Here is a 13,538-nt window from a genome sequence, read left to right on the forward strand (position 1 = left end):
TTCCATTCTTGTTCCATATATTAGACATTTTAATTATAATGTGTCTTGGAGATAGTCCTTTTTGATATTGTCCATTTGGGGTCCTAAATGAATCTTGTATTTGAATTACAATATTGTTTCTAAGGTTTTGAAATTTTTCTGATTCTATTTCACTGAAAATGTTATGTATTCCTTTGGTTTTTATCTTGGTAACTTCTGCTAAAGCCAATAATTCTTAGATTTGGTTTTTTGATGTTATCCCAGATTTCTTGAACATTCTAGTCAAAGTCTTATCATCTTTATTGCTGACTGTTTTCAATATTAGATACTTTGTCTTTGTGTCCCGATAATCTGTCTTCTTTGTGACTGAGGCCCAAATTCACATGATCATTTCAACAGATTCAGAAAAATCCTTCATTCATTCATATGAAAAATACTGAAGAAATTAGGGAGAGAAGTAACTTATCACAACATTATAGAGGTTACCTATGACAAACCAAAGCCAGACTATATACCGAATGGGAAAAAAAATAAAGTATTTCTTCTAAAATGAGGAATAAGACAAGGATGTGGACATTCACCATTCCTATTGAATTATTCAATGTTATTCTTGAAACTCTAGCCAGACCCAGGCCAGAGAAGGAAATGAAAGAGATTCAAGTAGGGAAAAAATAAAATTGTCACTTATTGCTAATGACATGATTCAGTATTTTGAAGACCCAAAAACTCCACCAGAAGACTTCTAGAGCTGACAAATTCAGCAAAGTAGCAGGACACAAGACCAACATATGAAAACGAATAACTTTCTTACACTATAACAATGAATCTGCTAGGAAAGAAATAAGGAAAACAATTCCATTCACAATAGCAATTAAAAAAACAATATATTTGGAAGTATAAATCTAATGAAATAAAAAGAGATGGAAAGATCTCCCATGTTCTTGGATAGACAGAATATTATCAGATTGGCCATATTACCAAAGCAATCAACTGATTCAATATGATCCCCATAAAAACACTAATGACATTCTTCACAGAACTAGAAAAAAAATCCTAAAACTCATATGGAAGAATAAAAGACCCAGAATAGCCAAAATAATAGTGAGAAAAAAAAAAAAAAAAAAGAACACTGCTGTAAGCTTCACAATACCTGATGTCAAATTATCCTACAGAGCTATAGTAACAAAAACAGCATGATATTGGCATAAAAACAGACACAAAGACTAATGGAACAGAATAGAAGACACAAAGACAAATCCACTTAGATATAGTCATCTTATTCTGGACAAAGATGCCAAAAACATACACTGAAAAAAGACTCTTTAACAAATGGTACTGGGAAAACTGGATATCTATATGTAGAAGAATGAAACTACTAGATCCCTCTTTCTCACCCTGTATTCCAATAAAATGGATTAAAGACTGAGGAATTAGAGCAGAAACACAGCAACTGCTACAAGAAAACATATGGTGAACATTTCAATGAATTGACTGACTTCTTAATTAGGTACTCAAAGCTCAAGAAATAATACCAAGAACCAATAAACTAGATGGCTTTAAACGAAAAAGCTTCTTCTCAGCAAAGGAAACAAGTAAGAGGAAAAGAGACAGCCTACAGAATGGAAGAACAGCTTTGTCAGCTACTCCTCCAACATGGGATTAATATCCAGAATACATAAAGAATACAAAAAAATAAAGTAAAAAACCATAAATAACCTAATTTAAAAAATGGACAAATAAACTAAACAGACATTTCTCAAAAGAAGAAAAACAAATGGCCAGCAAATATATTTTTAAAAGTTTGATATTCTTAGCAATCAGGGAAATACAAATCATAACAACACTGAGGTTTTATCACACTGTAGATGGGATAACAATCATCAAGAATACAAATAATAATAAAACCTGGCAAGGATGTGGGGGAAAAGGTACACTCACACATTGCTGATGGAGCTGCAAATTACTCTAACTACTTTAGAAATCAGTATGGAGATTCCTCAAAAAACTAGGAATGGAACCACCGTATGACCCAGCAATTCCACATTCTACTTCTCGGTATTTATTTAAAAAAAGAAAAAGAAAAAACTAAAATCAGTGTAGTATCATAGTATAGTGATCCAGCCACATCCATGTTTATTCACAATAGCCAAATTATTAAACCAGCCCAGGTGCCCATTAACAAATGAATATAGAAAAATGTAGCGCATACACACACACACACACACACACACACAATGGAGTTTTATTCCACCACAAAAAAGAAAAAAACTACATCATTTTACATCATCTGCTAGTAAAATGGATAAAACTAGAGAACATCAAGTGAACTAAGTCAGACTCAGAAAGTCAAGGGTACAGTGTTTTCTCTCATATGCAAAAGCTTGAGAGAAATGAGGACCTTAAAATAAGGGTATAGGGATCCCAAGAAAATAGAAGGAAGAACAGTAGAGTAGAAGAAGAGAATGGAGGAGGCAAGAGGAGGGATGGAAACAGGGAGGAACTGCAAGTTGTAATTGAACAAACTATGTTATGTGCATGTCTGAATGTGACAATGAATTCCACTTTTACATGTATGGCATCAAGTTTTAAAAAGCAATTAATTGATAAAAGAAATATTATGATAGATTAGAGAAAGGGAATTAGGAGGAGGGAGGAAAAGATGTAAAGGAAAAATACTGTGGAATGAAATGGAGCAAATTATACTACATGCATGTCTAAATATGAACTCCATGATAATGTACAACAATAATGCACTACTACAAATATAAAAAGAAGTAGGTAGTGAACATTCACACACACACACACACACACACACACACACACGTCATCAAAGTTCCAGAAGCTTGAAAAACTGTCCTTGTACCAAGGTTTATGCCCTCCTTTCTTCTCTGTGTGGAAGATCTGCCACCTTTCTTCCTACCCACATTTAATTCTAAAGGTGTATTTAAATCTTCTTCTTTCAGAGGTCTACCTCTTCCTATGCTCTTCCCAGAACTTAACTCTGGAAGTTAAGGCAAGTGTATCTTTTTAACATAACCAGCCACATAATCTTGCAAACCTTTCTCAAAGTCCTCTGCCTGACTCACTATTCTCACACCATTGCCAGTCCCTCCTGAACTACAAAGACATGTTTGCTTAAGTACCTCAGGATTGCTGAGCAAGAGGAAAGATGAGATCTACTTATTTTGGTAAACAAAGCTCCAAGTGATTCCACATATGCAATCTTATTTGATGCTCCTCCTAATTTAATGTGGTAGATGGAGCAGGGGTAGCTGATTTTACAAATGAGAAGACTGAGGTGAAGAAATGCTAGAATATTAATAAAAACTTACTCAAAGTGCCAAAGCCCTGTGCTAAGCCAGTTAACACTACAATCTTGTTGTTGTAAAGCTGAGTCCAGGTGGACATCAGTGGATATGGTCTGATTAAATCAATATACATTTAGGTACTGGTGATGGGTGACCAGTTGACACTCACAGGCATTTGTGTTTGTGCAGACAATGTTTTATAAATCAAGTAGCTTTGTATTTGGTGCAATTTCAAGTGTTATATTAAGTTTGTAATTTGTAATTTACATAATTAAAAATACATATATTTTAAAAGAATAACTGTCACATGTTCTTGGGCGTAGATATGACTATACAAATAGCTTTAAAAAATAAAAAAGCTAATGTGACTGAAAATTTATAGAACTGGGTAAAAGCATTCTATACAGGTGAAAGTGTTCATTGATTCTTTTTTGAAATACATTTTTAGCTTTAAGTAAAACACTATTTTAATCTAAAATTTCATTGTCTTTCTCCTCCAAACTCAGAATTTTATACATAGATGAAACATTTTCTTATTTGTTACTGTTTACTAAAATCCCAACTAAATGAAAGAGCATCATCAAGCAAGATAATTTCTTTCTGATCTCTGATGAAATTTTTACATCACAGACGTGCATAGCAAACAAACAGTCAGTGTAAATATACACCCCCAAACGCACCTGCACAGAGTCTCCCTTCATTTTTCATCCATGCACACACCTATATGCACACACATAGCAGTTTCCCACCAAATAAAGGGCAGAAGACACCAGGGAGAAAATGTTTGACATGGCCATCATTAGGATTACTTTAGTTTGAGTTACTATCTCCCAGCCCCATTTGTCTTTGCCATAGTAAGGTCACAAAGGTATCGATTCTAAAGTGCTCCTCTGGGGTTGAAACATGCCCACAAACTGCTTCCTAATGAAATATTTAAACGAGACAACATAGTTTGGTGGAAGAAAACGGTAGATAATTAGCAATCTTTGATTCTAGTCTAAACTCTATCAATGACTAAAATCAAACCTCTTTATTAAATGCCAAACTACAGATAAGAAGTCTAGGTGTTAAATATTTTAAATAACCATCCCAGTCCTAAAAGCACATCCAAGTCATTTGGAGACAAAACTAAGGCTTGAGAAGCTAAACCATAAACAGATTTTTCAAAAGAATTTCAACATGGTAAGTGACAAATGGGAACAGCTCACAGTAAAAGAGAAAGTGAGAGAGACCACTTAATCATTTCTATGAAATTGCAGAGAATTCACTTTGAATTGGGATGATCTGCAAACATTGACTTGGAAAAAAAAATACAAATTGATCTGGATCTTAGAGATCAATAAGAATTGAGCAGCAGGAATAAATACATTCTTTACATGAATTTAGTGCTTTGTCATTTCCATTGTATTTTCATGTACAACTTCTCAACCTTGCCAATGACACCGTGAGAAATTTATCTTTTATCACTTTCATTTCACCCATGAGAAAACTGAAGTTCAGAGTTGTTGAATAGCTCACTGAAGACCTCAGAACATTCATTAATTCATTTATTAACTCTAAATTTATTAAATTGTTTGAGTAGCTAGGAACTTCCAACCACTATTATCAACACCAGAAACAGCAGTGGACAGAACCAAGACTCTCATGGAGCTGAACTTTTATAATAGTACATGAACTAAACCCTAGATAGGAGAGAATAGGAACAAGGACACACTAGAAAAGTGTAACTTTAAGGGGAAAAAATATGAAACAATAAAGGCATGGTACATAAGAAAACAGTATGGCAGTTTCATTATCATGGAGGTTTAAGATGATGGAGATAGCTTGAAGCATCTTTAGACCTCTGAGTAGAATACATGACTATGAGGTTCGGCCTTCACTCAGTGGTCATCCTTTGGCATAGGAGATTGGCTCCAAGATTCCCATCAGATACCAAAACCAGTAGATGCTCAAATCCCTTATGTATTGTACCTATGCACATGTTCCCTTATACTTTAAATTGCTGCTAGATTATCTGTAGTATTTAATACAATGTAAATGTTAAGTAACTAGTTGCCATAATGTATTTTGGTGGAATAATGGCAAGGTAAAAAGCCTGCACAAGTTCAGTACAGACACGATATTATAGTCCTAACTACATAGTATATGACTAAGACAGAGCACAATGGTCAAACAAATGAAGACAGGCTGAGGACCTGTGAAATGGCGGTGACTCCTACAGGGTATGCCTACTTCATTTGTGTGGACTGAGTGCTGTGCATGGTGCATGGCAAATTCAAGTCTTGCATTCTGGAACTTTCTGGAATTTTTTTTCTGAGTATTTTTGATCCTACTGCTGTTTGAATCCACAGGTGTTGGACCCATGGACACAGAGGGCCAATTGTATACACTAGAAGGAATATGATTTAAGCAATATTCTTGGAATAATGTAAATGTACTCTATCTTATTAATAGCAGTATGTTAACTATCATAGCACCTAACAATTATTGGTGACTGTCTAGTCTCCTAAACAAGTTTACATATATTAACTTGTAAAATAGCTGCTCTTTTTTTTACTTCCAATGGCCCCTGAGGAAACTAAGGCACAAAGAGTTTAATGAGGTTGTCCAAAGTCTCACAAGCAACAGAAGAGAGAAATGAGTGGACTTTGCCTGTCCAAATCCAAATTCTTAACAACTGTGTTACACTCATGGCATAAAACAGCTGAGGGACAAGTAACAGAGTCACAGAAGAGCACTTTCTTTTCAATTACGGTAACCCTGGCCCGAAATTTTACAAATTTAAATTTGGTAGCTGTGTAATTGCAAAGAGGGGAACAGATATATGAGAACAGGATAAATAAGAGAATGAACTGGCTTTATTAATTAAATTTAAAAATAACTAAAGTTTGTCTATTCCTTCCATGTTCTGCCCCCAATCCCCATTATGAATCAGCATTCTTGTATCAGAGAAAATATTCAGCATTTGTTTTTTGGGGGATAGACTTACTTCACTTAGCATTATATTCTCCAATTCCATCCATTTACCTGCCATTTCCATTTACCTGCAAATGTCAAGATTTTATTCTCTTTTAATGTTGAGTAATATTCCATTGTGTATATATACCACATTTTTTTTTATCCATTCATCTACCGAAGGGCATCTAGGTTGGTTCCACAGTTTAGCTATTGTGAATTGTGCTGCTATAAAAATTAATGTGGCTGTATTCCTGTAGTATGCTGTTTTTAAGTCTTTTGGGTATAGAATGAGGAGTGGGAGAAGCATGGGAGGAATAGAGAAACTCTAGATAGGGAAAAGGGGAAGGAGGGGAATGGAGGGGGTTAGGAAATGTAGTGGAATGAGATGAACCATCATTACTCTAAGTACATGTATCAACACAAATGGTGTGATTATGTACAAGCAGAGATATGAAAAATTGTGCTATATATGTGTAATATGAATTGAAATGCATTCTGCTGTCATATATAACAAATTAGAATAAATTTTAAAAAAATAACTAAGTACAAAGTTGAAAGACTAGGAGAGGTACCCCCATCAACAAAAACAAAAACATTCCAGGAAGTCCAGTGGAGGAAGTTAACTTAAAGCTGAGTGGTTATGATCTACATGAGATGTCGTCAGGATCCTGGGGAGGAAATGCAGAAATGGACTCAAGAAAAAAATCAACAACAGACATGGATTCCTGAAATTCTTCCTGGTCTGGGTATTTCCACATTTGTAAGATGATTAGGTTAGGCCACAAAATTACTAAAGTCTCTTTTGGGTCTATAATTCTATGAATAGAGAATAATACTGAAAAGTTTGCAATAGTATTTCTTGGCCAAGGTAATCTTTTCACTCTTTGGGGCTTCTGGATATTTATTTCTGAAAAACTATCCAAACTTCCTCTATGTGCTTTCATAACACTCACACCTGGGGACCAAAGTAAAATCTTAGCAGGAAAGAAAAAAAAATACCATATCCTAATTTGTTTGTGTGTGTGTGTGTGTTTAAAATGAGTGCTCTACATTAAGATAGAAGTTTTACTGACAAAATGAAGGCTCAGAAATAATTCAGGACTCTTTTAAAAAGTAGTCCAACTTAGCAACTCCCTTCCCCAGAAAAGCACAATATACATCATAAATTGTCCAACTACACACTGAAAAATTTATACACTTCATCACAACCAGTTATTAACCTTTCAACCAGTGAACAGAATTTTTTTTAAAAGTTGTATAAGGCAAAGAATTTCCTGTAACCTTTCTTAGAGAATTCATAATGCATCGGTGAAGTTATGAAAACTCTAGTTTTGTTATCCATGTCTAATTCTGTAAGTTATATTAAAAATATAATAACATTTTCAAATGATGTAGAAATAACTCCTCATGTTCTGGAAGTGTGTCTGATGATCTGGTGCCTAGGCAACTGGCCTCCACTAGAGGGCAACAGAGTGTGCTCGGAAAGCAACCTGGGCTTGGGAATGGAATGTCTGGTTTTAGGTCAGTGGATCATTCATTGTGCAAGCCAGTCTCTATTTTAAAACCATATTAGATCCCTGAATGGTACTTACATTACCAAACAACATGTCCTGATAAAAGGATTCTCATTGTAACTCAAGTCAAACTGACATTTTCATTTCTCAAATATTAATACACTAATCCAAAAGGTCTATTATAGTAATCAACTACCTTCTTAGAAAATTATTTTTTAACAATTAAATACCTTCTAAACAAGTTTTCAAGAGGATTATTGAAAACTGTTAGCAGGTATAGTAAAATAGTTTATTTGAGCTTTTAATATTAAAAAAGTTAATGCTTAAATCAAAACACATAGGTAAAAATTGCAGTAATAACACTACCATAGTATTATTAAGATAATAGCTAACATTAAGCATACATAATACTATACTTAAACTTTATAGTGTTTACCTATACAGCTTTCTATGCTAACCCTATAAGAACTAACATTATATCTATTTTACATACAGTGAAATGCAGCTAATATAGATGTAGAAACTTGCCCTAGTATAGATGAGAAGATAGAGATGAACTGAAATCATAATACTTGAGAACCAGATACCACACATGATTCAGGGATCAACCTCCCCTAAATGGAGCCCACAAAAGCCACTAGTATCTCTCCAAACACAACCCTGATGATAAACAAAGCTTAGTCAGAGATAGAGACATCTTCCCATATTACTGTACTATATAATGAGATGCAAGCTTTAGGCAGAGATTTTAATTCAATTAAATATGCATCACATACTAATTCTGAATTAATTTTTTTACACCACATAGTTGGGTCTATCACCTACCTTTTTTTAAAAAAAGCAATAGTGGTGACTGTGTAAGAGAAAACTTCATGCTAACTTATGGTTGATGAACTTTCCTTAGAAGTTATTGATATAAATGCCCAACACATGATGTGGCACAGCATAGAAGAAAAATAGAGTCTGGATATTGTAATTCAGGGTCCTAGAGTCTGGTTCTGTTATGCAATACCTGTGTGATCTTGGGTAAGTCACTTATAATTTCTGAGACTGTTCTAGAAATGTAAAATGAGATTAATAATGGTTCTTGATGCAGGGTCACTCTAAAGTAAACCAGAATATGGAAGTGTCAAGTGCATTTATTTCTGTAACATCATCCAAACTTCCTCTATGTGCTTTCATAACCTATACACCTAGGAACTAAAGTAAAACGCTAGCAGGAAAATAGAGTAATAACACTACCATAATATTACTTCATGGCATCTTGGTGGTGATCTGCAGAATGCTAAGCTGTTGTTATTTGGTGAACTAAGTTGGTTGCCTTTGGCAGTTAGAGAAAAGACATGAGTATAATGCTGTAATTCTTAGATATTTATTTTATCACAAAGAATTTGAATCAACAGACTGATGCATATAGCTGAAGAATCTTGAGAATAACTGTCATAACTAAATAATTACTAAGTTTTAGCACAACATTTTATATGAATACTAGTTATCATAAAATGCAAAATTCCAAAGCTGTTTCAATAATATTTTGACAAAACATAATGAAATAGTGTAACAGGGTGAGCAGTTGGTTTCTTCTGGGTGGGAGTCTAATGGGAAAGCACGTTAAAAACAACACAAAAAAATCTCAAAGAGACAGTATTTGTGCACCAAGCACTATGCTATCCAAAGAAAAAATAGAAGTAAGATCAAAGCAAATTATTTCAGACCAAATATTTTGAAATTTATTTTATTTTTTTAGAAAACAAACACAACTATATCATTCTCTAGTTTTATGTAGAGTATCATTTAACCTCTTTTTTTTTTTTTTTTGGTCTATACTGAAGTACACTGGATGTGTTTTTCATGTACTATGTGACCTCAATATACACTGCAGTCTAATTATAAGTTTGTTTTCCCTGTCCCATTCTTTATAGCTGGGAAACCAACAGTTCCTTACCATCCTTACTCACTCACTGTGAGTCTTCCCTAAGAACAAAAGTATTTCAGCTTTCACTCAGTGATCATGGCATCCATCTAAGACTCTTTCTGCTTGCTTTTTATTCATATTGTAAACAAAAGAGAATATTAGGTAGCCACTTTGATAATAGGTAAATTGTTATTTTATCAAAGGTCAATACCGCCTCAAAGGATCTTGGGCAAGCTTACAATTATTGCTCAAACAAATCCAATAACAACAACAACAACAAAAAGTTTAAATAGGTTTGGCAGAGTTTTCTTTGCATACTAGATGTAGGGATCTCAAGGAAATTTTAACATTGCAGAGTAAATGTGAAAAAAAAAAAGAAGAAAAACAGAAAGCAATAAATCAAGCAATGCCTTTTCACTTACTTTTAAAAAAAAAAAAAAAAGAAAAAAAATGGGAGTGCAATTTGTTTTTCTTACAGTATCAAAAGTGTAAATTATCATCACCTCTGCAGAATAATACCAGTTAGGCTACATGGAGAAACATTAAAAATGTAATAACATGAGAAGATGTAAAGCTGTACCCAAATTGTTTCAATCCTTTACTAGGACTTTAGCTGATTTTCTCACTGTGTCACCTTATTTAGTAATGTTAGTAGAGTCCCGTTAAAAGAGATTACATGTAATAAATCTGTTTCTATATCTAGTAAATGGATTATGGTGGAAACAAGCTTTGCCAAGATGGTTAAAAGGATGCTGCAGAGGGAAGAGTCCTATTGGACAAATGATTTCTCTGTGCACTCTTCGTGGAATCATCCTTCCTCTAATGGAATCTTGGAAAAGACTGGGGGGGCATATTTTCTTCTGGACCTTCTTAATTTGCCATTTTTCAGCTTTTCATTTTAATACACTGACATTAGTGAAATCTGAGGCAGGAAGAGCCTTCATTAATAAAAACCCTAGAGACCTAGAATATATCAAAGGAAAGGGGTAGTCCTGGGGAAGAAGCAGAAAGTGCAAGTGGGAAAAATGAGTGAAAGCCCTCCCTTGGGAGCCTGAGAGTAAATCATGCATTTTTCTTTACTGAGACCAACTAAATAAACAGGAAGTGCATCAAAATTATCTAGCAAGAGTCACCTGGAGAGAGTGACATTAATTCAGTAAGTGTTCCCGAAGAATCAGACTTGTATAGGACACTGCACTGGTCACTATTAACACAAAAAACACAAAAGAAACTAAAGTTTCCCTGTCTCTGTCCTCTGGCTGCTGACAAGCTACTTAGGGAGATAAATTTCTTGGAAAATTGGTAGTTTCCATGCAAAGCAAACTAAGTTTGAGTTCCAAAGATGAATATAAATTTGAAGAGTCAGAAAATATCTTGCAGAAAAAGAAAAACGTAAGTTTGACTGAGTTCAATAAATCACACATGCACACACACACACACACACTTTCATATTCTAGTCCAGATCAAAACACACAAATGTGTACACACACACAACTCTAAACTGCAGAAAAACATGTCACAAACATGAATTAGCATAGTACAAACCATGCTAACGATAAATACATAATAGAAGAAATTTTGGAAACAGTTCAATTTTGGAGGACACATTAGACACTGATAAGAGGAACCCCACCCAGAATTAATTTTAAATAGTGTGTTTCAACAGCAATAATCCAGCATATTGCAACTGAATATTTTATTTTTACACCCTTCTCAGTTTAGTACCACAAGAAAAATACAAATAAAATTATGTATTTGCAATGGAATTATTCCCACATAGGTGGCAGAACAGGCTCAAAACTTTCTGAAATATTCAATTTAGTCCTTTTTTTAAAATTTCAGCAATGAAAACAAGGACTATTTTTAATAACAAAATATTTTATTATTATTTTTTCAAATCTTCATACATAAATTTTGTATAATAATGACCATCACAAAAGGGGATTGGCAAGGATGGGGAAAATAAGGACTATTACTCAAGAGAATTGGTGGCCAGCTACATTATGAAAAATAGTCACAATAGTTCAGGAGGCATTCCTCCCTGTGATATTCTCTACTGCAAAGCACATTCAGACCTCAGGCATTAAGCTGAATATTTAGCAAGGGCTAAGAATAAACTCCAGAGCCAGCAACCACAAGGAAAATTCCAACAACCTCAGTGGCTGACACTAATTTATTGAGATGTATCAGGAACTCTTGGGAATGAAGTGTCTGCTAATTAGGCCACCACAAACAGGCTCCCAAACCTTGACAAAGTTTTTCCAAACATCTGATGAAGAACTGTGATTTATGGGCTGCCTAGGTTAAACCTGAACAGATGGTATCTTTTAATAATAATTGACACATGAGTTTGTTAAGGGTTTCAATGTCTTGCAAACATGCATCTCCATAGAGGAAAACAAAGAGCAACATTTTTAGAATCATCTACCTTATCTTTGTCTTCAACAACATCTGCCAAGACATCATCTGGATCCAGGATACCTCCATCTGTGTATTCTAAGTGATGAATCTTCACCCAGTAACCAGGATCCTATGGTAGAAAAAAAAAAAATGTTTCATGACTCCATCTTCTTTTAAAAAATGATACAATGTAATTTTAAGAGAAATAAATTGACTCATTAATAATATGCTCTAGTAATAATAACATTTTCAAACAACCAAATGTCATCTTTTTATTTGGATAAATGGTTGGCATTTTTTCCCTGTTTAAGTCAGTGAATCAAAGTATACATATTGCATCAATTTTCCTTGAAGATGAATTGTAAGCAAATGTAAATTGCTCCAGTATCTTGAAAAGCATATTCAAAGAACTTTTTATAACCCCCCACAACTTAGATAATGCCAAGAGGATGCTAGAAAACATCTTCTTGAGAGTACTTCCTGAAATGGGGAATGAATGTTCAAACTAAGGTCCCAAAGCTGTAGTCAAAAAAAAAAAGCAAAGAAAAAATCTAAAATGCAGAAATCTGTGATTGCAACAGCTGTCACTTTAGAATATAGGGATGGAATGGGTGACCTCCAAGCCTTTCATCTTTTTAAATCCCAGGCTCTATGTGCATCCTCAGCTCTAGATTATGCAATGACACATGAAGCAGACAGCTCCTACCTCCTGAGTCTTGGCGGCAAATTGCAAACCGTGTTCTGAGTTGAACCGAGTTCTCTGAGGTAGCGATTGAAGAGACTTCCAACTAAACCATCGCTTAGTATTAAGAACTGCTTATTCTGATAGTAGAATTTGGAAAGGAGTGGTCTAGTTCAGTTATTTCCATTTCCAGAAAAGATACGAAAGTGAGTCATTGTAACAATGAGACAAGAACACAAACCAAAAAGAAAGTGAAGAAAAAACATTAGTAAGGATTTTACCAGAATATCCAAGCCAAAATCCACTTGGTTCTGTGATTCTTAGAAAGCCCCTCAAAGTGGGAAACTATTTAGCTATAAAGTACTCAGTATCCAATAAAGGAACAGATATCAGTGTGTGAAAAGAGATGGAAATTCCAGGATAAAGCTCTAAGTCCTTATCACATGAATCTTTATTAAAAGTAAGAACTACCATAACCCACAGAATGCAACTGCAATTTTATGAAAGCTAATAGAAATGGTTGTCATATAGCTCTCTCTTTAACTGACCCCTGATAAAAGGCGAGGGCATACTATTAAATAATAATTCTTTTAAGGCATCTATTTGGAGGACTACTGAAATGTGGCCCAAGTGCATAGCTTTCCAGTAATTCAACCTTATAAAGTGACAGGATAAAAATCTAAAGGAATTCTCCTTAGGTAGGCTTTGGACATTTCAAAATTAAGTGTTCTATATAGTATATAAGGAGCAATTCTTAGTAACCTGAAAGGAGTTTCATTTGC

The 13,538-nt window shown here is 34.3% G+C and overlaps 1 protein-coding gene across 1 annotated transcript in view; it reads right to left on the reverse strand.

The window, feature by feature from the left end:
• The window catches only part of Pard3b (par-3 family cell polarity regulator beta), a 1,014,040-nt gene that overhangs the window by 863,629 nt on the left and 136,873 nt on the right, over positions 1 to 13,538 (reverse strand). Inside the window, exon 2 of the mRNA XM_027941877.2 lies at positions 12,103 to 12,204. Within this exon, the coding sequence (XP_027797678.2) occupies positions 12,103 to 12,204 (102 nt within the window). The remainder of the gene's footprint in view (positions 1 to 12,102; positions 12,205 to 13,538) is intronic.

This window comes from Marmota flaviventris, chromosome 11, assembly GCF_047511675.1.
Source record: "Marmota flaviventris isolate mMarFla1 chromosome 11, mMarFla1.hap1, whole genome shotgun sequence".
Classification (NCBI taxonomy): Eukaryota; Metazoa; Chordata; class Mammalia; order Rodentia; family Sciuridae; genus Marmota; species Marmota flaviventris.